Source organism: Phocoena phocoena, chromosome 17 (assembly GCF_963924675.1).
Source record: "Phocoena phocoena chromosome 17, mPhoPho1.1, whole genome shotgun sequence".
Lineage (NCBI taxonomy): Eukaryota > Metazoa > Chordata > Mammalia > Artiodactyla > Phocoenidae > Phocoena > Phocoena phocoena.
Window position 1 is genome coordinate 4168790 of NC_089235.1, and position 26765 is coordinate 4195554.

At 38.6% G+C, this 26765-nt stretch overlaps 1 protein-coding gene across 1 annotated transcript in view; it reads left to right on the forward strand.

The window, feature by feature from the left end:
* LOC136137336 (lipoxygenase homology domain-containing protein 1-like) overlaps positions 1–26216 on the forward strand; it is a 32433-nt gene extending 6217 nt beyond the window's left edge. Inside the window, 9 exon segments of the mRNA XM_065895735.1 lie at positions 232–318; positions 8429–8507; positions 16345–16420; positions 17267–17343; positions 17444–17475; positions 17635–17683; positions 17686–17739; positions 24411–24514; positions 26049–26216. Of these exon segments, the coding sequence (XP_065751807.1) occupies positions 232–318; positions 8429–8507; positions 16345–16420; positions 17267–17343; positions 17444–17475; positions 17635–17683; positions 17686–17739; positions 24411–24514; positions 26049–26216 (726 nt within the window).
* The last annotated feature ends 549 nt before the right edge of the window (positions 26217–26765 follow it).

Consider the following 26765-nt stretch of genomic DNA (forward strand, 5'->3'; position numbering starts at 1 on the left):
GAGTCCGCCTGCCGATGCAGGGGACACGGGTTCGTGCCCCGGTCTGGGAAGATCCCACACGCCGCGGAGCGGCTGGGCCCGTGAGCCATGGCCGCTGAGCCTGCGCGTCCGGAGCCTGTGCTCCGCAACGGGAGAGGCCACAACAGTGAGAGGCCCGCGTACCACCCCCCCCCAAAATAAAATGGATTTTGTGAAATTACACTGAAAGAAGTTCTCTTGGTTCCTTTATAGATCGCAGTTGGAGACACTGGAACACTCTTTAAGATTTGTATTGTTCATACGAACTCCAGAGTCTCCGCTTCCTGGCACTGTAAAGAGGTAAATACATATCAATACTTCCATCCTTTGCAAGATCCTCATAAATTCTGCTTAAGAATCAAACCTCAAGGGGGCATTTCATACCTATTGTGAGTGGATGGAGTCAACCTGGACTTTTTAGTCAGTGTATTCCTCAAGGCAGCAGCATCGCGTGCCCTGATTAATAACTGTAATCCCTAATTAATTGAGGGAAGCACCTCAACCAAGCAATCCTTTTGCCTCTTTGCAAAGAAAAGAAAATACTTGGGAATCTGGATAAACTCCCATTGCTTCTTGATATGGTTGCAGTAATGATGAAAACGTGACTAGGAGGTTGTTACCTGCTCCAGAAGGGCAGTAAAATAGCCCATTCTTGTTGGTGAAATAATTTTCTACTAGACTTGAATGCCAGCCCTCAAATTTAGTCTACTCATGCCAAGTGAGATAAAGCCCCTGATTGCTTTTAGGAGCAAAAAGAGGCTTCAATTTTCTACATTGTTCAGAATCTAAAATTTTACTTATTACTGTGCTTGCCAATATTGCATGTCTTTAACACTGGATATCATGCAGCTTGTAATCCATTTTTGTGTATTGTGTATTTCCCTCTTTTGTCATTTCCGAATAAATAATCTTTAAACAAGTTCTCAAAATGCAAAGAACACCTAGTCAAACCCCTGATATTCTTGGCAAACTTGATCTACAGTTTTATAACACATGAGAAAATTAATGAAAAATTCATGGTAGATGAGTAATCCCTTAAAAACGTATTTTTTCTTTCATTAGCAGAAATATACAGTTGTTAATAATGCCATCTTCTTTACATTAAAGTCACAAGAGATCCTGAAGCAGAATGAATCAATGAAACTCACTTTATGAAAATACAGAATGTAGATGTTAGATTTCAAAATTCAAAATTACTACCTGGCTTCTATATGAAATAATTTTCTCTTTTATGCTATTGATATATAGAGCTTTTGAAGTATAGTATTCAAACTGATACGTAAGTGATCATATATGATAATAATATCTTTTACTTTTTCTCTCCTAGTAAGCCAAATTTATGAAAATTAACACTCATCTCATTTGATCAGTAACCAGTAAGCAATATTATATTCATTATGAAGCTGGGATGCTGAGACAGTGGTTAAGTGATCTGAAGAAATTATATAATATTGAAGAGGAAAGACAAAAAAATCAGGCTGAAAATTCTTGGTGTCTTTCTCTCTATGGCGAGTACTCTGTCATTGCAAGGCCACGTGTTTGCCTGAGGTTTACCTCACCTGTCCTTCAGTACCAGTGAAGAGGAGATATTCTTGATCCAAAGTCTTACTCTGAGTATATAACGCCCGTATATAATCTACCCATTTGGCAAAATTAAGATGTTAGATAATGAGTGTAGAATTTTCTGTTGAATTTTTATAATACAGTTTAGAAGTTTGAAATTTAAAATTTTAAGTAAGCCAACCTGTGCCTATAAGTTGAAGGGATTTGATTTAAAACACTGAGTCTATTATAGCAATAATGATACAACATTTCCACAATCCATAAAATAATCACATTACTTTTATGAACTTAATCTTGATTCTTTAAGTTTAGTTAAGGAAGATTACAAAATAAAACATTTTGAATGGTGATTTTTTTGTATTTCTCAAATGATCTGCCTTGGACTGTAATCTAAAAACTGAATCAGATAGTGGTGGCAGCAGTGTTAACCTTGCAAACCGACGGTAATTCTGTGCGGCTCTCAGGGAGCCTTCTAAAGTGTGATTGCTCCAGAATCACACTTGATGTGAATTGATGAATGTAAATTTCTGGGCCTTACCAAGACCCCCAGAGATAGTAAGTTTCAGGATTGAAAATCTACCTTTATAACAACATGATTTTCTAAGCACATTAAAGTTGAAAATCTCTGATGTAAGGCATTTTAGACAGTAAGATTAATTTAACAGATAAAACAATACCTCACAGAAGTTTTTAAAAGAATGATAGTACCCTTCCCATGAAAGGCTAGATTTTAGAATCAGAAAACATATTTCTACTTCTCGATGATTTTTGGCATTCATCTGAACCTATCAGAATGTATTAACATCTTTGTTTAAGTCCAGGATGAATGGATTAGGTATAATATGGTATAATAGGTACCCAAATAAATAATTATAGCTTGAATTTCATTAATTGCTAAGGACCCAAGGAGGGAACTATATTAATTTGAATCTGTAGTGCATGGACTCTAAGCTCATGCTAGTATTCTAGAAAATCACTTTAAAGTAAAAAGAAATTCATTACTAAGAGGTTGGAACAGGGAAGGAATAGATTTTTAAAAATTGTAAGTATCTCTTTCTAGATAGGAAAATATTGATGACAGAAAGTTTGGGAGGAAATTGACATGTCTAGCATTTCAATATGGAGAAATTAGAAATAGAAAAATTTCAAAGTAGAGAAAAGAAATGCCACTGTACTTGAGATGGCAATAAAAGAAGAAATTAACACTTGTCAAGTATTCAACGACTTATACTAAAAAAAGGGAAAAGGCCTTTTTAAGTGTCAGGCTTGGATAAAAATTTTTATTTGACTCTTTGATAAAGTATTCTTACATTTTTTATAAGTAATATTGTTGCTGTTATAAACACAATTGTGGGACATGAATGCTGGAAGACAGTTTTATATACCTGTTCAACGATGGTCGGCACGCAATCAAGAGGACAGGGAAGTCTGTTGAGAATTTCCTGTTTTAAACAAAGGGCAGTCGTCCATCCTTCCAGGTAGGGAAGGTCCGCTCCAGGCAGCACAAGTAAAACTTGTTTGCCTAAATGCTGAAGGACAGAGAAGTTCAATACGTGTTGAGTAAATGAATAATTGAATGAATGAGTGATTAAGGAATCGCTTATTCCTCGCCAATTGCCTCTGCTGGTGTGACAGCTGCATCTAAATATTTTTTAGTTGTTTCATGTACTGGCATTCAGGAGTCTGTTCTTGTCAACAGTTAAACCTGTAGGAATGTCAGCTGAAATGCCTCCTAATCAAAAAAAGAAAATTAATTCTTAGAAGGTCATGAGAAAATTGAATGTCCAATGAAGTCATTCCTGGGTTAAAAAATGCAAAATCAGTGTATGCTTTCCTTATCAGGCTCAGCCTCATTTTTGAAAATTTATCTATTTGATTAGGAAATGAAAACAGAACTGCCCAATGACTTTCTAAGCTTTGGGCCAAAAGCAGAGGTGTGTTTAAGACTCGTGTAAATGTGGCTGAGAAATAGGCTGTGCTCCGTGTCAGTCACTGCTCATGGCCACAAGAATTCAGGGTGACTCTGTCCAGAAGAGCTGTTTGCTCTTGTGTCTGCTGGCTTCTACTTTGGAAGAGAATAGGAAAAGGATATATGAGAATTATTATATGGGCAATTGATAAAAACAGATTTTTCTCCAGTTCACAACATTTTCCATTAAAAATGTGATATCTTAGTTTTCTCAAGAAATAAATGATAAATACTATGTAAAGATTAAGAAAAGCTCCATAATGTCATAGAATCTAATATTAGGTTTAGATATATAATAACTTGTATAACTTAATAGGGACGATGAGCTGCTACATTTGCAGAGACTGATGGTTCCTTTGTGGTTTTTAAATAAGGTGTAATAAACTCTTTGTTGAGTTTCTGAAGTTAAGTTTTTAACTTTTGAAAAGATATGAACAGTTCCACTTGCTGAAAAGTGAAGGTTGTGTGAGCAGAGTTCTCGTCATTCATAAGCGTCTCCCTCCACATTTATGAGTACTCTTCTCAACACTCTTCCTCGTCAGCCCACCCATTCACCTGGTAGGAGGAGTTCGCCCGGCGCCCTGTTCTACCCACTGTTAGTAAGGATGCAGAGATCACTTTTGCTTCTTCATCTCTCATTTTTAAAAGAAAAAAAATTATTTTATATTGGGATATAGTTGATTAACAATGGTGTGTTAGTTTCAGGTGTACGGCAAAGTGATTCAGTTATACATTTACATGTATCTATTCTTTTTCAGATTCTTTTCCCATTTAGGTTATTACAGAATATTGAGCAGAGTTCCTTGTCCTATACAATAGGTCCTGTGTGTGTGTGTATGTATTATTTTTAATTGTGGTAACAAATACATAACATTTCCTGTGAGGCGTTTTGAAGTGTGCCTCCACCTAGACACACACTGTTGTGCAGCAGACCTCACGAAGCTGAGCTTCTGTTTCTTCTTGTGTGAGCTTTGACAGTGTGTCTCTCACGGGCTTGGTCCACTTCATCGAGGTTATCAAATTTGTGGACATAGAGCCCTTCGTGGTATTCTTTTATTTTTTTATTTTTATTTTTTTGCGGTACGCGGGCCTCTCACTACTGTGGCCTCTCCCGCTGCGGAGCACAGGCTCCGGACGCGCAGGCCCAGCGGCCACGGCTCACGGGCCCAGCCGCTCTGCGGCACGCGGGATCCTCCCGGACCGCGGCACGAACCCACGTCTCCTGCATCAGCAGGCGGACTCCCAACCACTGCACCACCAGGGAAGCCCCATGGTATTCTTTTATTATCATTTAAATTTTCCACGGGGTCTGTAGTGGTTCTCCCTGCTTCATTTCTTTTTCTTTTCTTTTTTTTTTTTTTTTTTTTTTTGCGGTATGCGGGCCTCTCCCTGCTGTGGCCTCTCCCGTTGCGGAGCACAGGCTCCGGACGCGCAGGCTCAGCGGCCATGGCTCACGGGCCGAGCCGCTCCGCGGCATGTGGGATCTTCCCGGACCGGGGCACGAACCCGTGTCCCCTGCATCGGCAGGCGGACTCTCAACCGCTGCGCCACCAGGGAAGCCCAGTCAACTGTACTTTTAAGTGCACAGTTCAGTAGTGCTAAGGATATTTACCTTGCTGTGCAACAGAGCTCCAGAAATTTTTCACCTTGCAAAACTGAAACTCTGTCCTCATTGAATAACAGCTCCTCGTTCCCCTTTCCCCCATCCTTAGTAACAACGATTCTACTTTCTGTCTCTCTGAATTTGAATATATAATCGGAATCATACGATGATTGTCTTTTTGTGAACTAGCTTATTTCGCTTAGCATAATGTCCTCAAGGTTCATTCGTGTTGTAGAATCTAACAAGATTTCCTTCCTTTATAAGTCTGAATAATATTCCATTGTATGTATACACCACCTTTTCTTTATTCATTCATCCATTGATGGACATTTTGGTTATTTCAAACTTTCTTGTTTTCTTACTTTTTAATTTTTTTGGCCACACCACGTCTTGCACCATCTTACTACCCTGCCCAGGGATCGAACCCGGACCCCCAGCAGTGGAAGCGCAGAGTCCTAACCACTGGACCGCCAGGGAAGTCCCTCAAACTTTGGACTATTGTGAATAATGCAGTGGGTGTCCTCTGCATACCATTGAATTGGTATCCCCAGTTCAATTCTTTTGGGTATATACTTAGCAGCAGGAATGCTGGATCGTATGGAAGTTCTATTTTTAATTTTTTTGAGGAAACAGTATACCGTTTTCAATAGCGATTGCACTATTTTACAATCCCACCGACAATGCACAAGGGTTCAAGTTTCTTCACATCCTTGGCAGCACTTGTTATTTTCTGTTTTTTGACAGTAACTATCCTAATGGGTGTGAGGTGATATCTCATTGTAGTTTTGACTTGCGTTTCTCTAATGTTAAATTAGGTTGACATCGTTGCATATGCTTGTTGGTCATTTGTATATCATCTCTGTAGAAATGTTTATTCAAGTCTTTTGCTATTTTAAAATCAAGTTATTTATTTGTTGTTGAGTTGAAGGAGTTCTTTGTATATTCTGGATATTAATCTCTTGTCACATATATGATTTGCAAATATTTTCTCCAACTCATATAGCTTTGTGTTGCTATTTATTATCCTTTTTATTTTTTTTCAACTTGAAGGACTCCCTATGGCACTTCTTGTAAGGCAGTCTACTGGAAATGAACTCCCTCAGCTTTTGTTTTACCTGGGAAAGTCTTAATTTCACCTTCATTTTTGAAGGACAGTTTCATCTGATATAGAATTCTTAGTTGGCAGGTTTTTCTTCCAGCAGTTTGAATATATTATCCCATTGCCTTCTAGCCTGCATGATTTCTGCTCAGGAATCCACTCATAAACTTCTAGAAGCCCACTGGCAGATGATGAGCCACTTTTCTCTTGCTGCTTTCAAGATTCTCTCTTTGTCTTTGACTTTTGACAATTTGATTATAATGTGTCTTGGTTTGGGTCTCCTTAGGTTTATCTTAGTTCAGGTTCATTGATCTTGAATTTGTATGTCCATAAAAGCTTTTTGCCCCTTTCTCTCTCTCTCTCTTCTCCTTCTGTGACTCCTACAATGCATATACTATTCCGTTTGAGGGTATTCCAAAAGTCCCTTAGGTTCTCTTCACTTCTCTTCATTTTGTTTCTTTTTCCTCCCATTTTGATGGAGTCCCCTCTTCATTATGCATTGGACTGGGTGCTGCAGCTTCTTATCTGGTGTTCAGAATTTTCACAGAAGTATTCTAGTCCATACACTGTGTTTAAAATGGTGTCTCCATGAGGAATGAGGGCTTGGTTCTCCTTAGTTCACCATCTTGCTGAAGTCATTCCCAATTGTCTGATTTTTACACCTACTTTTATATTGTTAAATGAGGATTACTATATACAGTTGACCCTGAGCAACATAGGAGGTTAGGGGCACTGACCCCCATGCAGTTGAAAATCTGCATATAACTTTACAGTTGACCCTCCACATCCATGGTTCCACATCCATGGTTCCGCATCCGAGGATCCAACCAACTGCACTGATTATGTAGTGCTGTAGTGCATATTTATTGAAAAACATTCATGTATAAGTGGACCCGTGAAGTTTAAACCTGTGTTGTTCATGGGTTGACTGTATAACAACTTTCGTTGTCAAATTTGGAAACTGAATATGTTATTTTTTTTACTATTACTAATATTAATATGTAAGTAATACTTAATTTTTTAACTGAGTAAATTATAGAGGGCCCATTGTATTTTAGTTATCTCAGCTTTCTGTGATAATCCAAATAATTTTAAGTATATCAGCATATTTTCATTATGTTTCCTCTTTTTTTCTTAGCATTCTCTACATCAATCATCATAAATATTGTAACTCATGATTTTCTTTGCTAGTATTTTCTATTATTGCATAGGATGTCCTCCTTTTCTAGCAGATCCCTTTCATGATAAAGAGATGGCAGTGTTATCCATTAACCTTTATCAGGCATTGACTGTATTCTTTGTAAATAAATGCTAATGGCTTTATCTGTTATTTATATTTTTTATAGTCCACTTATGCAGAGGCAGAGTGATTGCAAAGGAAGGTAGTATTATTACATATCAGAGGAACTGAGCTCTAACACTGGTTCCGTGCCTCACTGTTCTTTATCTCTAGAGTGGATATGTTTTTTTCTCACTGAGTGACTTTTAAGGATAAAATATCGCTGTGTGTGAAAATATTTCAAAACATATAAGACACTGAAATGCAAAGCTTATTTTTTGTTTTTGGATTATTTTTCAACCGCTATGCTACATCATGTATTTTCTTTCATTTTAACCTGTATCATTATTGTAGGTTTTATCAAAAGAACTCTGGCTCCTCACTTTTACCCATATTCTGAATACACAAACCATTGGAGCACAAACATGAACAGTTTTGATTGTAGCAGTGCACTGGGACATTGTTCCAGATAAATGCTATAAATTTTCAATAGTTTTTGCATCAATTTTCTAAAATTACTTTAGAAACATTATTTTTGCAAATGACCCATAAACATTGCTAAAAAATTCCATTCAGGACAGATAAGAGTTTGTTGAATTCAAATGAGTGGAAACATTTAGTATACTTTATAATTATTACATTTATATTATCATTATTTGAAAACATATTTGTAGAGAGTCCTCAAATTTATGCTTTTATGATGAAAAATGGGCAAGAAGACTTATTATGTTCTATAAATTAATATTATTGTTTTACTTTCTTAATTTAGACAGATTTGTGTATTTACTGAATGAACCTAATCCCTTTCACAATGAATTTTTGCTGTATCTTAATTTATACTCATTAGAAATCAGACTCATAGTCTGGATCTAACTATACTTTTTTGATTTGTTACAGATTGACACCTTCTCCCTAGAAGCCATGACCCTTGAGAATTTGTACAGGATTGTCGTAGGCCATGATGGGCTTGGACCAGGTAAGAGTCTTCCATAGGTAGATATTGAAGGTCTGATTCTGCTCTGTTCATGTGAAGCCCTGTACAAATCTAGAAAATAATTGTGGAAAACTCCTAACGAGCTGATCTCTAAGTATTGACTATCTGAAATTAAAATATTGTCCCAAATATTCTTTAAATTTTAAGTGGATGTATTGCTTTTCAAAATTATGTAGGCTTTTTCAAGTAGATGCTCTGCCTAGAAAGCTAGAAAGAATGATGCATAAAAACTGGGGGAATTTGGGATTTATACGCTGTGGCACGTGGCAGTGTTCCAGAATGCTGCTGGTGGACATAGCGGCAGTGTCCTCTGACAGTGACAGTCCATTAAGTGCTAATGATGGTGCCAGCAGTGACACCTTCAGGAGGCTGTCCTGGCAGCCTTGCTGTGTTTTCTGCTGACAGTTTGTTCATGCTTCTATCTCAATTTTCCCAACTGTGAATGACCAGTATTTTCATTTTCTGCTACTGTATAAGATTGCCATAAGATAAATAAAATCCTTTAACAAAAGTGCATATACCACAAAAAGCATTAAAAAAACCCCAAAACATGAAACAAGACAATAAACTCTTTTACTTAAAAGTGTCAACATATAACTTGCAAAATGTTAAGAACAAAGTTCTCATACCAATATATAGTGGACATGGGTTTAAATAATGAGGGAATTAGCCAGTTGACAAAGCTCGTTCAAAAGACGTTACACAAAACTGAAAAATATATACTTATAATCAGTGAAAACAAAAAGAATGATAAGATTGATAAATTAAATTAAAGATATGGCTAATGTCCTAAGATAATAAAAACATAACTTTGAGGTTATTTTCTCTCTTGGGCAAAATTCATTTATGTTTTGACCAGACCCAAGTCTTTTGCATCTTATTTTTCTGTCAGTTGACAACTAATTTTAAAGAGTTTGGGCTCCGATCCACAGTAAACACTAAGGTAATATTCCATTTCTGCAGGGAGTCAGGCAGGCTTGTAGGACAGTGAATGCTCTGGTACAACAATAAAAGGATGTGTTAATATGCCCAACTAACACTTACATGGCAACTAATTCAATTTTGTAAATATATTTGGTGGACCTGCTATGTATCAGGTGCTGTACTGAGTATTTTCTATAGTAAATATGGAAATAATTTTCTGTTGTTTATAAGCTACCCAGTCTGTGGTGTTTTGTTATAGCAGCCCAAGCAGATGAAGACAATATTTTAATTTGACAGGTAAATTTCTCATTTTGCCATACCTCAAATATCCAAATAAAATTGAACTAATGTTACTTCTGAGGATATTCACTGTTGGTGGCACAATGTGAGTATCCCATGGAGTCTGCATTGTCCAGAAGAACAGCTGTAGACCAGCAGCACTGCTACATGCATGTGCAGGTATTCAAAGGTAAACGTGTACAAAGTGAATCAAGAAGTATAATAAAGGAATAATGCATAACAACTAAGTAGGGCTCATGCCAGGAAATTGAAGGATAGTTCAGCATTAGGAAGCCTATTAATAAAATACATCACCTCAGAAGGTTGAAGCAGAAAAATTATTCCTAAACAGTCAAATAATACCATTATAAAAAATTCTTTGAAAATATGGAACAGAAAAAATACTCTAAAATTATTTAACTCAAGATGACCACTTAATAAACAATGAAATCCATTAAAATACAATAAGGATTTTTCTCATTATGAGATAGTCATTCTTTGGAAAGCATTTGTGTATATATATTTTTAAAGTTATAATTTTGGAAAGAAGAATGTGAATTTATTGCCTGCAGGTGATAGAACTGTCTATTAAAATGCAAGGAAGATCAACTGAAAAATGGATGAATGAAGAGAATTTATAAAGCGATTAGAATTTAAATCAATATACAATAACTGGAGGCTGTTTTTCTTACATTGAAAATATGAGATATAAAAGATCTTATTCAGAGTAACAGCAAAAAAATATATAATATATAATAATTAACATCAACAATAAGAAATACATGCCCATCTGAATTATTAGACTGGCTTTGTCTGAAAGTCATATTGAGAAGTAACAGGAAGTTCTAGCCAAGAAAGTTTGGTTTATAGATTCTGTCCCTCTTTCAGATTAAGTGAACCTATTTGTTCTTTAACGATTTATTTACCAATGATCTCAACTAGCTGTAGATCCAGTCGTTGTTTGCAGTATTCCAACAGCACTGTTTTTTTGTTTTGATTTGTTTTGTGTTTTGGTGAGAGAGATGAAGGTTTTGTGCTTACATATATTTACATATATAGTTTAGGCCCCAGGTGCCTGTGTCTGTGGTGTATCGGCAGTTATAAAACTACAGAATTTTGTTTAGCCAAATCGCACCCAGGTGTGTCCGTTTGTTTGGGCAAAAACAATCTGCTGCAAGATTTATTTTGCTCTCAGACTATGATGGAGAGAATCTCCTGCGGTGGTTTCTTTACAGGAAGACTATCAGTTTCTCCGCAATCAAGTGGAGCATCACAAGTGAGGAGATGACAGAGAATTGGACGGAGGTGGAGGTGTACTGCATGGATATATCTGCTAATTTTGATCAAGAGTTGTCACAGACTTAGAGGAGAGAAAATCTGAAATACAGGGCAATACAATTAATCTAAAGGTAAATCCTGAGATAGATAGCTGACTTCCTTTTTCTATCCCTACGTGAAGTATGCTAGTCACAAAAGACCACTTGTTGCATGATTCCATTGTATGAAATATCCGGAGTAGGCAAATCCCTCAGAGTCAGAAGTATATTAGCGGTTGCCTAAGTCTGGGAGAGGGGAGCCAGGTGGTACTCGGGAGTGACAGTGAATAGGTACAAACTTTGTTTTGGGGGTGATGGAAATGTACTAAGTTTGGATTATGACGATGGTTGCACTACTCTGTAAATATACTACAAATCACTGAATCCGTGTAAATAGGTGAGCTTTATAGTATGTAAATTACTTCTCGATAAAGCTGTTAAAATTATTGTTATTTATCTGGAAAAATTAAGAGGATATAATAGACTACAGTATCACATTTTGAAAAACACTAGCACAGAAGATGCTCACTTTAAAATGTATAAGGATGACAGTTTTTAAATATAGTTTAGTAAATGTCATGATAATAGGCAGACCGATAAATCAGACCTGAACCAGATTTTAAATGGACTTAATACAAATGAGCAATGCATATTAAAAAAGCAATTCAAAGTGGCCACATACAAATTTTTATTATTCAAAAAACTAAAAATTAAAAAAGTTATAAGCTACATTTTTTTACTGAAGTATAGTTGATTTACAATATTGTATTAGTTTTGGGTGTACAACATACTGATTCAGCATTTTTACAGATGATACACCATTATAAGTTATTTCAAGGTAAGGGCTATAATTCCTTGTGCTGTACGATACATCCTTGTTACTTATTTATTTTACACATAGTAGCTTGTATCTCTTAATCCCATAACTCTATTTTGCCACTTGCCCACTGTTTCCCTCACTGGAAACCACTCGTTTGTTTTCTATATCTGTGAGTCTGTTTCAGTTTTGCTATACACATTTGTTTTTTTATTTTTTAGATTCCACAGATAAGTGACATCATATAGTATTTGTCTTTCTCTGTCTCACTTATTTCAGAAGCATAGTACTGTCCAGATCCAGACAGTGGTTTTCAAAATGTGGTTCCTGGATCATCAGCATTGCCTCGGATCTTGTTAAAAATTTATTTCTTGGGGTCTCTTCTAGGATGACCAACCATGCTGGTTTGCTTGGGGCTATCTTGATTTTAGCACTGAAAATCCTGCATCCTGGGAAACGCCTCTGTCCAGGGCAAACTGGGGCATTTGGTCACCTTAGGTTGCCTATCCCAGGCCCACAGTGTCAGAAGCTTGCTGTACGGCCCAGCAATCTGTGTTTCCATCATCCTTCCTGGTGGTTCTGAGGCTCACTATAGTTGGGGAACCACAGATCTAGGGAATGATGACGAGTGTGGCCTGGCTCAGTAATGGGAGTGTGATGAGTGATGAAGCCCAAGAGTAAGCAGAGACCAGGCTGTGAATGTGTGCTTTGTAAGAGTTTACAGCTGATGAGTATTCCCTCCTCAAGACAAGCAGTTTCAATAAAGGAGGATGCAGTTTGAACTGGCTCTTTGTATAGATAAAACCACGATGAAGGGTTAAAATATTCCATCTTATCTATAAATAAAAGTAAATTGTATTTTAACCAACTCCAGTCTGCAAATTAATATAAAATTAAATGTTTAAAAAGAGATTTAAAATTTTTATTTATTTTTATACAGCAGGTTCTTATTAGTTATCTATTTTAGACATATTAGTGTATACATGTCAATCCAATCTCCCAGTTCATCCCACCACCACCACCATCCCCCCCCAACTCCACCCCACCTCACTTTCCCTCCTTGGTGTCCATATGTTTGTTTTCTACATCTGTGGCTCTATTTCTGCCTTGCAAACCGGTTCATCTGTACCATTTTTCTAGATTCCACATATATGCGTTAATATACGATATTTGTTTTTCTCTTTCTGACTTCACTCTGTATGACAGACTCTAGGTCCATCCACATCTCTACAAACAACCCAGTTTCATTCCTTTTTACGGCTGAGTAATATTCCATTATATATATGTACTACATCTTCTTTATCCATTCATCTGTCGATGGACACTTAGGTTCCTTCCATGACCTGGCTATTGTAAATAGCGCTGCAATGAACATTGGGGTGCATGTGTCTTTGAATTATGATTTTCTCTAGGTATATGTCCAGTAGTGGGATTGCTGGGTCATATGGTAATTCTATTTTTAGTTTTTAAGTAACCTCCGTACTGTTCTCCATAGTGGCTGTATCAATTTACATTCCCACCAACAGTGCAAGAGGGTTCCCTTTTCTCCACAGCCTCTCCAGCATTTGTCGTTTGTACATTTTCTGATGATGCCCACTCTCACTGATGTGAAGTGATACCTCATTGTAGTTTTGATTTGCATTTCTCTAATAATTGGTGATGTTGAGCATCTCTTCATGGGTCTCTTGGCCATCTGTATGTCTTCTTTGGAGAAATGTCTGCTGCCCATTTTTTGGTTGGGCTTTTTGTTTTTTTAATATTGAGCTGTATGGGCTGTTTATATATTTTGGAGATTAATCCTTTGTCCACTGATTCATTTGCAAATATTTTCTTCCATTCTGAGGATTGTCTTTTCGTTTTGTTTATAGTTTCCTTTGCTGTGCAAAAACTTTTAGTTTCATTAGGTCCCATTTGTTTAGTTTTGTTTTTATTTCCATTACTCTAGAAGGTGGGTCAAAAAAGATCTTGCTGTGATTTATGTCAAAGTGTGTTCTTCCTATGTTTTCCTCTAAGAGTTTTATAGCGTCCGGTCTTACATTTAGGTCTTCAATCCATTTTGAGTTTATTTTTCTGTATGGTGTTAGGGAGTGTTCTAATTTCATTCATTTACATGTAGCTGTCCAGTTTTCCCAGCACCACTATTGAAGAGACTGTCTTTTCTCCATTGTATATCCTTGCCTCCTTTGTCATAGATTAGTTGACCATAGGTGCGTGAGTCTATCTCCAGGCTTTCTATCCTGTTCCATTGATCTATATTTCTGTTTTTGTGCCAGTACCATGTTGTCTTGATTACTGTAGCTTTGTAGTATAGACTGAAGTCAGGAAGTCTGATTCCTCCAGCTGCGTTTTTTTTCCCTCAAGATTGCTTTGGCTATTTGGGGTCTTTTGTGTCTCCCTACAAACTTTAAGCTTTTTTGTTCTAGTTCTGTAAAAAATGCCATTGGTAATTTGACAGGGATTGCATTGAATCTGTAGATTGCTTTGGGTAGTAGAGTCATTTTCACAATATTGATTCTTCCAATTCAAGAACATGGTATGTCTCTCCATCTGTTTTGTCATCTTTGATTTGTTTCATCAGTGTCTTATAGTTTCCTGAGTACAGGTCTTTTACCTCCTTAGGTAGGTTTATTCCTAGGTATTTTATTCTTTTTGTTGCAATGGTGAATGGCATTGTTTCCTTAATTTCTCTTTCTGATCTTTTGTTGTTAGTATATAGGAATGCAAGAGATTTCTGTGCATTATTTTGTATCCTGCAACTTTACCAAATTCATTGATTAGCTCTAGTAGTTTTCTGGTGGCATCTGTAGGATTATCCATGTATAGTATCATGTCATCTGCAAACAGTGACAGTTTTACTTCTTCTTTTCCAATTTGTATTCCTTTTATTTCTTTTTCTTCTCTGATTGCCATGGCTAGGACTTCCAAAACTATGTTGAATAATAGTGGCAAGAATGGACATCCTTGCCTTGTTCCTGATCTTAGAGGAAATGGTTTCAGTTTTTCACAATTGAGAATGATGTTTGCTGTGGCTTTGCTGTATATGGCCTTTATTGTGTCGAGGTAGGTTCCCTCTATACCCCCTTTCTGGAGAGTTTTTATCATAAATGAGTGTTCAGTTTTGTCAAAAGCTTTTTCTGCATCTATTGAGATGATCATATGGTTTTTATCCTTCAACTTGTTAATATGGTGTATCACATTGATTGATTTGCGTATATTAAAGAATCATTGCATCCCTGGGATAAAATCCCACTTGATCATGGTGTATGATCCTTTTAACGTGTTGTTGGATTCTGTTTGCTAGTATTTTGTTAAGGATTTTTGCATCCATATTCATCAGTGATATTGGTCTGTAATTTTCTTTTTTTGTAGTATCTTTGTCTGGTTTTGGTATTAATGGTGGCCTCATAGAATGAGTTTGGGAGTGTTCCTTCCTCTGCAATTTTTTTGGAAGAGTTTGAGAAGGATGGGTGTTAGCTCTTCTCTAAATGTTTGATAGAATTCACCTGTGAAGCTGTGTGGTCCTGGACTTTTGTTTGTTGGAAGATTTTAAATCAGAGTTTCAATTTCCTCACCTGTGATTGGTCTGTTCATGTTTTCTATTTCTTCCTGGTTCAGTCTTGTAAAGTTACACATTTCTAAGAATTTGTCCATTTCTTCCAGGTTGTCCATTTTATTGGCACAGAGTTGCTTGTAGTAGTCTCTTATGATGCTTTCTATTTCTGTGGTGTCTGTTGTAACTTCTCCTTTTTCATTTCTAATTTTATTGATTTGAGTCCTTTCCCTCTTTTTCTTGATGAGTCTGGCTAATGGTTTATCAATTTGTTTATCTTCTCAAAGAACCAGCTTTTAGTTTTATTGATCTTTCCTATTGTTTTCTTTGTTTCTGTTTCATTTATTTCTGCTCTGTAAAAAGAGATTGTCATCTTTATGTGTATCAGCTCATGTGTATCATTCTGTGTGCTTGGACAGAGTTTCTGAATGACTGCTCTTTTTCTAGCATATATATATATATATATATATATATATATATATATGTATATAATTAATTAATGTAGACTTGGTCCAGATTTGAACTTTAATAACTTTCTATGTGTATGCATTTTGGACATCGACAGTATTGCTAACTCATCAGATATATATTTTTTGGATGATGTTAGGTCCAGGATTATAAATGCAGTTTATGAAATGAAGAGCAATTGCAGAATTGTTCTCTTTTCAAATGTTTGGAAAATCATATTGAAGTAGATACTGTAAAACACAAAGCCTTGAAATATGCTGTGCTTTTGTTACATGTTTAAGAAATATTTTTAAATGCCTCTTACAGTTTACCTGTCTTGTATCTTGCTTTATTTGAAGCATTAAAGCTTAAAGGTGAACAAGACCTTTATATATTTGGAAGCTAGGGCATCTTTCTCAAAACTTCCAGTAACACCTGGTTCATATATATACACACCACATTTTTCTTTCTTTAATTTGTGTTTAGGAAGCAGCTGGTTTCTGGATGATGTTGTGATCAAGGATCCCACAATGAGCCACGAATATGCCTTTTTCTGCCACAGGTTCGTAAGCCTGCTTTGCATTGAACACATTCATATTAGTCAGTTCCAAGTTTACGTATTTTGGAGAAATGGATAGTTTATTCAATCATTCCTGGTCACCAATGCTTTGTTGGGTAACTTTTTTGAACATTAATTTTAAGGGCTGCTTCTTCTATTTAGAAAGATATCCATTATGTTTACTATCATTCCTGATGATACAAATTTAAATCTTTTTTGGTAAACTAATATAGATTTTAAAAATATGATTTCTCTTTCTTCATCAGTAAGGAGAATGAAAATCTCGGGTAAGAAAAGTTGTTCCCTTTGGACTGAGTCTCAAATAGCTCAAAAATAATAAATGTACAAAATAAATGTTGCATGGGACTTTTTATACAACCGTGCATTGCTGACCCATGGTCACTAAGTCTTGATTTGGGGGTTATTGTCCCAACAATAGTGATAGGTTTGCTCTTTTTTTCAACACTCTCCTTACAACCAATAATAGTTGTACATTAAATAACTGGCTATAGTTTGACCTGTAGTTGGTGGCCAAAGAACAGGATAAAATAAATTGTCCAGTGGATGTAAAATCTATGACTTTGGCAGGCTAACTGGTTGAGTAATTCGCTTGTGAGTTAGGGAAAAACATATTTCATCCTTACCTGTTAGCAGCTCCTCCTGTCTCCCTTAAACTCTCATAATCATTTAAAGTGTTTCCTTTTCCAATTTCTAGTCTGCTTTCATCAGTTAGGTATCTGTGGCTTTTTCTAACTCCTGTATCCATTATTTCTGACTCGGCTAGATAATTGCCAGTGGTTAGTGTAAATATAAATTCAGAATATACTTGATACATTTTTCTTTCCACAGATGGCTGGATCAAGGGGAGAATGATGGTAAAATTGTCAGAGAACTGTATGCCAGGGATAACAGTATCATCTCTGCAAGTGAGTGTCAGACGTGTGCTGGAAAATTCTGTTTCATGATGATTGAGGAAAGCATGGCTCTGCTGAAATTAATGCTCCTCTCTCTCCTTTGTATCCTCAGGGCAGAAGCTGGAAGTTAAGAGAAAAGAAACAGTAAGATTTTACTTTCGGCCTTAAATTATTTGGTACAAAACAGTGTTCGAACAGCTACTTGATGTGTTAAGACAGTATATAATGTTTAGTAAGTGGTGTTTCCTAGCAATTTCTTCCGTTTTCTCATACTGGTGTTGTTTATTTTGATTTTCTATTTAGTGGGCTGTGGAAAGCTGGAAGTTTATGAAAGGAAATACTCTTCAGCTCTATGTCTGTATCCAGATGGCACAGCTGATGCAGTTGGAGAGAAGACAGGCAAATATGGTAAAATCACTGGGCGAAGAATGTGGTGCCGTGGCAATTTTGGGAGCTGGAGGAAAGCAGGTTTCCAGACCCAGCTTAAAGTTTGCTTCTTATTTCTCAGACAGCTTTATACCAGTCTTAGACCATTGAAATGATTCACTATCTACATTAATACAAAGGGTCAACAGACAACAGACTTTAAACCTGGGCAGACAATACAATTATGCAGACAGCGCACCATGAAAAAACTTACATTTTACCTGTATTACTTACATGAAGAATTAAATGTAGGCAACTAACATAAAGTGTTCATAGAAAACAGCAGTTGTGGCTCTTGAATTGTATGGCCATTTGAGGAATTCAGGTGGTTCTACTAGACACCGAGTACCTGTTATGTCAAAGCACCATGTTGAATACTTTGAGGACCACAGAAATGACAAAGACATTATTTGGAATTCCAGAGACTCATAATCTGATACAGAAGACAAACACATACAACAGTTCTAATAGTGGCTGTTTGTAGTGTCATAATGAAAGCACAGAGGGAAAACTAGGCAAAGAGAAATTGGATTTGTTGTTTAATATCAGCGTGTCATGAAGCCGTGACCGTAAAAATCAATGAAGAAGGAGGAAAGCCAATAATGGTAGACTTTCACCACGAACCCAAACCTCCAGCTCCTCTTGAAATTTACACCTGCACTATTTAAACAAAATTTCCCTGCTGCATCTATGGATGTAACCTTGCTGTACTTTGTTAGAAACTGCCATTCAAATAGCCTCTAGGATGTGCAGGAGACATTAACCTGTAGCATTTCCCCAAAATGTAACCTCCACCTCATATTAGAGATCCCAGGGAATAATCCAACTTTCTCTTCTATGAAAATATGTGGGAATCTAAGAATATGTCCTAGTAGCTTCTCTTTTCAAAAGGAGTCTGTTTCTTAGACATTTTTCTTACCTATCGGTTCCCATTTGGGATCACTTATCTACTTAGATCAGTAAAAATGGTCCTTCATATCCTGCTCCCTGGGGCCCCTGGGGCCAAGGCTGGCGCTCTTTTTCCTTACTGAATATAGTCGACTGTATTTCCAAATGTGGTCACGAAAATGTCTCCCATTGTTAAATCAGAAACTGAAGGATCTAAGTTTTAGCCTACTTGCAGAAACCACAAGAGCACTGAGTCAAAGACCAAGACCATCATTTCTCAGAGCAACTGCCGCAGCCAGAACAGCATCTTACACTGGCTCCCCCAGCCCCCATCTCACTGTGTCAACGAAGTGAGGGCCTGATGTTATGACCGTATGTGGGTGGGTCCATGAAAGGGGAGAAATCCCCAAGTTAGGAAACTCTGATTTTATACAGAGTTGCCCATGCTTCCTTCTAGAGAAAGAGAAACAAAGCGAGATACAGAGACAGAGAAAGAAGAGACAGAGAGAACCTACCATTATTCTGGAATGTAAGCAAATCTTCTCCAGGGAAGGGAAGGAAAGGTCTTTATCTTTACTCCCCTGGAATGTTGAGGGAGAGGGAGAGAGGGGGAGAAGTAGATACCTAAGCTTTACTATGCTGGAATGTTTCCGTATACAAATATTTGCAAATGCCTTTATTCAGAGGCGCTGGACCATGCAGGAAAATGACAAATGTAGGGAGACTTGTCTTCTAACACTCATCCCAACAAGCTGGTTTATAAAGGGAACCTACCAGTCCCACATCAAGAAGTGGAGCGACTTCCTCATCCCTCGCTGGGTCAGGCCTTTCCACAGGTTTCGACTAACAGAATGCAGATGAACCCACACTGTAACCCCCAAGGTCCGCATCTTCTACCTGCACTTCTTGGATTAGTCCTTCATGGAAGCCAGCCCGCATGATACGAATGAGCCCAGAGAGCTCTGCAGAGAGGCTCCCTGGGAAAGAAGTGGTGCTCTGACAGCCCCAGTGGATTTCTGTCTTGCAGCCAGCGCTGACAGCCAGGTGTGTGAGCCTCTGTGTAGAACGAGCTAACCGGTAGATGGTGAAAATAGAGAAATTTTACCCTTAAATGTCCCCAGCATCTAAATATGGTAGTCCTGTAATACATAGAGCAGAAGGAGCCGTCCTAAAAAAGGCAGGTGCAGGATAGGAGGAGTAATCTTCTTCAGCATAACTGACATTTGCAGCAGGAGGTCATCTATGTGTGATAATGACTTGCAGCATTATTTCCTGATGTTATGCGCAGTGTCCCATGAATTGATACTCATGAATCAGTTTTCACATGCCTGGAAAGTATTGTGATGAACAATGCTGACCCATGAACATCTTTTCAAGAAAATATTTTAAGAATATGTCTCAGATATATTGGCTTAAATTTTCACTCCACAAAAAAATGTTGTTTTATCACCATGTACCAATCCTCTACTTTGTTATCAAGCTGGTTGTGAATTTAGGTATTTCCATACTCAGAGAGTTAGAATGCTCATTTCTTTGAGAGCTGCTGAACCATTTCTTGGCAATAGTGGACCTAAAAGCAGTTACTCAGCATGAGAAGATCTTTGAAATACCACAGGGGGCTTCATTTTATGATTACAAGCTCTTAAGTATAAAAAAACAACACTGTACCAACATTGACAATGGCAATCAAAATCAAGTCTTCTTGTCTTTGGTGTGGGATCCTAGAACTGAAAGGAAAGGACCAGACAACCAAAGGAAATCAGTTTTTAACTCTAAACCATTGATGGCTTCTGTATGTCAGGGCCAGTTTCACAAACTTCCCATTCCCTCAAATTTCAAAAGATTTGCTATAAAATACAGATTCACATAGTTTTCTCACTTTATAGTTGTACTTTTTTTAAAAAAAAGATCATAATCTAAATTCAGATTCGTTTGACATATTCCTCAAAGGATTAAGAATGCATTTAAAAATGTACAAGGTAGCACATCACTGGAAGTTTCTAATGTGTTATTATTTTTCTGTTTTGTCTCTATGGAGCTATGTAAATAGTTGTACCAGGTTGAGTGTTTATTGGGTGCCGTGTCAGACTAGTGCATGTGGGAGAGGTGGCTGCACTCTTCAGCGTGGAGCTTGCAAAATATGTCCACAAGTTACGTGAGGCTGCCCTCTTCTAAAGGTGGGGCGTATTCCTCTCCCTCTGCGTCCCGGCTGTACTAGGTGACTTTCTGCCAGCAAGCCGAATGTAGTGGAAGTGACTGCGTGTGATTCTCGAGCCCAGGTAAGATAGGCATTGCAGATTTCTCCTGGCACTCTCTCTGGGATCGCTCGCTCTGGAGGAAGTCAACTGCCATGTCATAAGGCCATCAGGCAGCCCCGTGGAGAGGCCAGCTAGTCAAGGAACAGAAGCCTCTTGCCAGCAGCCGTGTGAGGGGCCCTTTTGCACGAGGACCCTCCAGCCTTAGTCATGCCTTCAGACGACCGCAGCCCCAACCAGCACCTTGAGTGCAGCCTCACGAGAGACCCAGACCTAGAGTCACCCAGATAAGGTGTAAGCTGTGACACTGCGTGTGCCCAATTTACCTAGCCCTGCTCTGCATTGCCCTCATGGGACTCGGGGGTTGGGGGCCCGGTAGGAACCTGCAGCCCCTGCTGCCTGCTGTGCTGGGTGTAATACTCTCTCACTCCACCTGGGCCTGCTGTGTCCTTTCTGACTGAATTACGGAAGTATGGCCACCTGACTTCACAGCTGACCGCTGCTTAGGGACTGCTTGTCCGTGTGATACACTGGTGTTTTCTCTCAGGCCAGCTGTTTGTTGGATGGCGAGAGAAGAGTGGACCTAGAGCCACTAGATCGTAGGGAAGGCCTCTAGGAAGGCACAGCAAAGTAGGAGTGGTCAGAGGTTGACCTGAGCCCCTAATTTCTCTTGAATATGATGCATGGATCCTTGGGTTTTCAGTGATTTAGACCAAGCGTGGCTAGAACATGTAAGCAGGTGCCATCTGGCCACCCCAAGCGGCTGTCCAGTGCAAAAAGGCCTCATCTTGAAAGGGCTCCCCAGTACCAGGAGGCAGTTGCGGTACTAGAGGAATGCTAATCTAGTGGGACACACTCATGGCTCACTGTGTGACCTCTGCACTGCGGGATGGAGAAATGGCAGTGACTGACCAAAGGCGGGGCCTGCAGTGCTGCCTCCATGGTGGCTCACGTGAGCAAGTGAATCACCTCCCAACCTCACCTGGTAGATGAAGGTGAGGGAGACTGGGAGACCAGGACAGGGAAGGCAGGCCAGGCCCTGTCCCTTCCAAGGAGCTTCTAGCAGCTGTACACGAGCGGAGGGCGAGTGGCATTTTGAAATGTCAGACAGTGACGTGAGAGTCTAATACTCAAACTACAGCACAGAGCATTGATCAGAGTTAACGTTTACGGTTTTTCTTACAAACTGACTTTATTTCATCGTTCCCAAGAAATCCTGAAGGAAATTTTGCTAAAATTATGTTAAATCTATACAGTAACTTGGAAGGAATTGATGTTTTCACAGTATTCAGTCTTTTTCTTTAAGAGTTTGTCCACAGGATTCCATGTATGTGTGTGTGTATATACATTCATCTTTTCTCTCTTCACATAGGTACTACATCGTCTTATTCGTGTTGTTCCAAGGCTTTTGGTTGCTATTGTAAATAACCCCTTTTTCCATAATAAAGCTAACATATATACAAATATATAGAAATCTGTAGTTTTTATATGTTTTGTTCATTCAGTATTTATTAAGTGCCTATTATATGTCAGGCACTAGTCTAGATACATATTTATCTTGAATCGTACCACTTTACTCCACTCTAATTAAAGAGTTTCTTCAGGTTTTACAAATACAATAAATTTATCTACTACTTCCCAGTAGTTCTATCTATCGATTGGGTTTTAAGCACTTTTCCACTGGTGAGAACATCCTTAAGAAAGTGAAATAATGTTGGTAATATTGGCATTCTCATTTTGTGGTTAATTTTAATGGGGTGTTTTTATTGTTTTTTAAGAGTTGGGTATTAGAAAAGGCATCGATAAATAATACCATTTTCTTCTGTCCCGTGTGCAGAATCAGTTGAGATAAGATAGAGAACACAGATGAATAGAAAGCAAAATCTCAGCTTTACTGCTCATGGAATCGGGGGGGGTACTGGCTCTGTTTGTGAGCCCATAGGACTTGCTAACCGTCCCCAGAATAGACAAGCTTACCTCCCCAGATGTAGGCTCCCCTAAGGGGGCTGCGCTCGCGGGTGACGGAGAACGCTAGAGAAAGGGCCTTTGTGATGGCGGCTCCCCTGGGGTAGAAAGGGCAAAGCTGGAGTACTTAGCTCCTTTCAGTCGCCAGCCCAAGGGCTGCGCCCTGTTCTCTGGGCTTGGTGGAAGGGAATGTGAGCACGGGCATGGGGAGGGGAGGCCCCCCTTACGTTACTCGTGATCTTTCCATACTTGTCCTGTACGGCGGTAAGAGAGTCATCTATTTCTAACTTTACTAGGAACCCTACTAAGATGATTGAAAAATGAATGTGAAGACATTTCTCTTTGGCATCTACTGGATTCAATACGTTTTTTCATGTTGGGCTTAGAGTTATGTTACTTGAATATATTTTCTTAAAACTAAATAATATTTCCATTCTTAAACTCTTTACTCATGGTGAATAGCTCCTTAACTCTATAATTTAAATGAGATTTCTAATTTTTTTATTTTTCAACAAGTTTTGAACACTTACCTTTTTATTTTTAATTGAAAGATAGTTGACATACAATGTTATGTTAGTTTCAGGTGTACTAGGTAATGATTTGACATTTGCAAACATTATGAAATGATCACCATGAGAAGTCTAGCATCTGTCCCCATACAAAGTTATTACAATATTATTGACCATACTCCTTATCCTACATTACAAGGCTGACAAGGATATAATTACATTACATCCTTGTAACTTAATTATTATATAGCTGGAGGTTTGTACCACTTATTTCCTTCACCTATTTTGCCTACCCCTCTACTCCCTCCCTCTGGCAGCCACCCATTTGTTCTCTGTATCTACGAGTCTTTTTATTTTGTTTTGCTTTTTAGATTTAACATGTAAGTGAGATCAGGCAGTATTCGTATTTGTATTTGGGGATCTAATTTAGTGATCTCATCTAAAGAATATTTCTGAGCGCCTGCTGTGTCCTAGGCATTGTTCTGAGTGCTGGTATATAGCTATACACAGAGTAGACAAAAATTCATGCCCCCAAGAAGCTTACATTTCAAGATAAAATGACATGTAAAGGTATACTGAAAGCTAAAAACCATCAAAGATATGATGACATAATCTTTATCATCATAATCATACAAACTAGTCACCAATGCCCAAATATATATTTAGTTTTATAATGTATCCATTTATTTTACCTCAAGTCTCTGAGACTTATAGAACAGAAATGGGTTTTTACACTAGGATAATCTATCTTTCTGGAAACAGTTCCGTTGAGTGTTATTTGGGGTGGGGTGGTCTCAGGGGCTTACTGACTAGCATTGGGAAGAAGGCATTAGAGATTTTCCATGGAAGTGCCACCAGATTGCCAAGCAGCATGTAGATTATTAAGGGTTACTGGCATTCTACCTTTTGACTAATTAAATATATTTAGCTGAGAGAGATTATAGAATGTATTATTAGGAGGTTTCAATGTATAATTGAATAGGAAGAAAAGCTTTAAAAGCAAGAATTACTTGCTAATACTTAAAACGTTTTATAGGTCTCTTTGATGTTATTTTCAACAAAGGAAATGTATGCATTTTCCAAAGTCATGAAATGAGGCATCTTTCTCTGGCTCTTGACAACGGCTCTGTCACTGGAATGGTATGTAGAAATTTTTCTTTTTGCTGTTTGTCAATCGTATTGTATCCATATATACTATATTTTTGCATAAAGCATTTTTTTATCAGTTTATATTTTCCTTTGGCTTTTACTTTCACTTTTTTCATTGTTCTGTTTTGCCTCACTGATTTTTGAGAAACTGATACGCATAAATGGTCCTAAATTTCAGCAATTAGAATTTCTACAAGAAAAAGTAGACCACGTCTCTGATAGCATTCAAAATTTTAATGAACCTCCTAAAAGAGACAATCTGATGTCTCAAAGGCCCCTTGGGGGACCACGTTATTAAGGAAAAAACCAATAATTTCACATAACTATGCTTTGTTAGTCTAGGTTTGAAACGGAGCTTTTAATATATAAGGCTTTTAAAAATGTCTTAAAAATCCATGCATATTATGTATTTTGAAAAATGAGAAGGCATAGGGTAGCATGCACTGTTTTAAGTGCTTAATGTGTGTTACAGCATCAGCCTTTGTATCTGCCCTTTGGGAGAATGCATTGTTTTCCCTTTCCCACAGATGGGATGGGGAGCCTGCGCTGCCCAGGGTCTCCCAGCTAGTAGGTGTGGCAGCAGGACAGCCCAGGCCACCTGACTTCAGCTCTCATTCTGCAGCCTCTCATGTGACGTTCGTAACTTACACAGTGCTCCTTCACTCACGCGTGTAATTTGTCAGGCTGAAGTTAAGGCTAAGTGATAATCAGTCACATTCCTTCATGAAAACTTTTCTTTGCTCTGGACTTAGAAAGTTACCCCCTACTGTATTTTACAGCACATTCTGCTTAGTGAAGGTCCTAGTCAATCAGAGCTTAAGAAATATGAATGTAGTGGGTATGGAATCTACCCAATTAAATTAAGAGTTCAAAAAATGTTCTGTTACTTTATTTTTCTAAAATCAAATTAAATCTACCTCTAAGCCCCTATCCCACTAGGTTGGAGAGAGAGTCCATCTTATTTATAATGAGGTTCATCTTCTTGCATGCAAGATTTCACCTGGTATGGGGTCTCAGAATAGCTGGTGACAGCTCCCTTAGCTCCAGTCCACAGCTTTTCTACTTCAGCAACTTTCCTAGAACGAGTCTTGTTGGCAGCTTGCCGGGTGAGAGACTGGATCTGGAGTCGTGTCCTCTCAGCCTGTCCCGTGCCTTAACCAGCATGAGGAGCCCCACCCCCTTCCCCGATGGGCTTCTCAGCCCGAGAAGCTAGGTTCAGGCTTTCCTGTGCACTTTGGAACTGAGGCCGGCAGCCACGTGTTGGTGTTTTAAACTCAAGTATCACTTCTTAAAGATTTTTAATAACTTGTAAAAAGCAGAGGCATTTGTTCCATTTGCTTTGGGACAGAGATAGCCAAAATGGAGAACCCGGTGAGATCTGTTGATCACGGTTTGATTGCATGGAATTTGATATTTAGAGCATTAAAGAAGGGCTTTCAGTCCATTGCAGAGCGCAGTGCAGAGACGCCCCAGGCCTTTTGGAAATGAGCATGTCACGTCTCAGTTGCATGTGTTTGCCCCAAAGGCTGAGGCCCTTCCTCGGAGGCCTCGTGAGGGGGCACCCGTGCGTGAAGCAGGAGCTGAACGGAGAAAACCCTTGTCTCAAAGGGCAGACCGGGAAGGACAGGTCTGCGTGAGTCACAAGCCTGCCTTTAACAGCGAGCTCAGTCCGCCGCCACTCCCGCGAGTATAGCTGAGAGGCAGAGCAACGAGCAGAGGAGCCCGGGGGCTCTCAGCACGGGGACGGGGGGGCGGGGCGGCTAGGGCTGATGCCTGTGTTATCTATCGGGACCCGGTTCCTCCTGCTGGGGTCCAGCCCGCACCCCACAACACCAGGAGTGGGCCCTGGCCCCCCGGGCTCTCGCAGGCCGGAGCAGTCCGAGCGCTAGGACAAAGTGGCGGATCAGACCGCAGCTCCTGACCCTCTAGAATGGAAGTGTTTCAGTACTTACAGAACGAGTGGCTCTCCTGACGTGTGCAGTATGCTATCGGCGCCCACACGCGGGGAGGTGGCTGCAATCCTTGAGGGCGGCACTGGAAATCTTGTCACTTCTTTTTTTTAAAACATCGGTAAAAATCTTCAGCTTTTAGTAAGGTTTTAGAGGTCTCCCTGGCTTATGACGTACTTAAAGGTCAGTTACATTTGTCCATCTGCCTCCTAAAATCGGGGGCTCAAACATTCTATACAGGTCTCTAGCTTTTCAGTATTTATGTTAAAAATTCAAAGCCTGGTCTTAGAAAA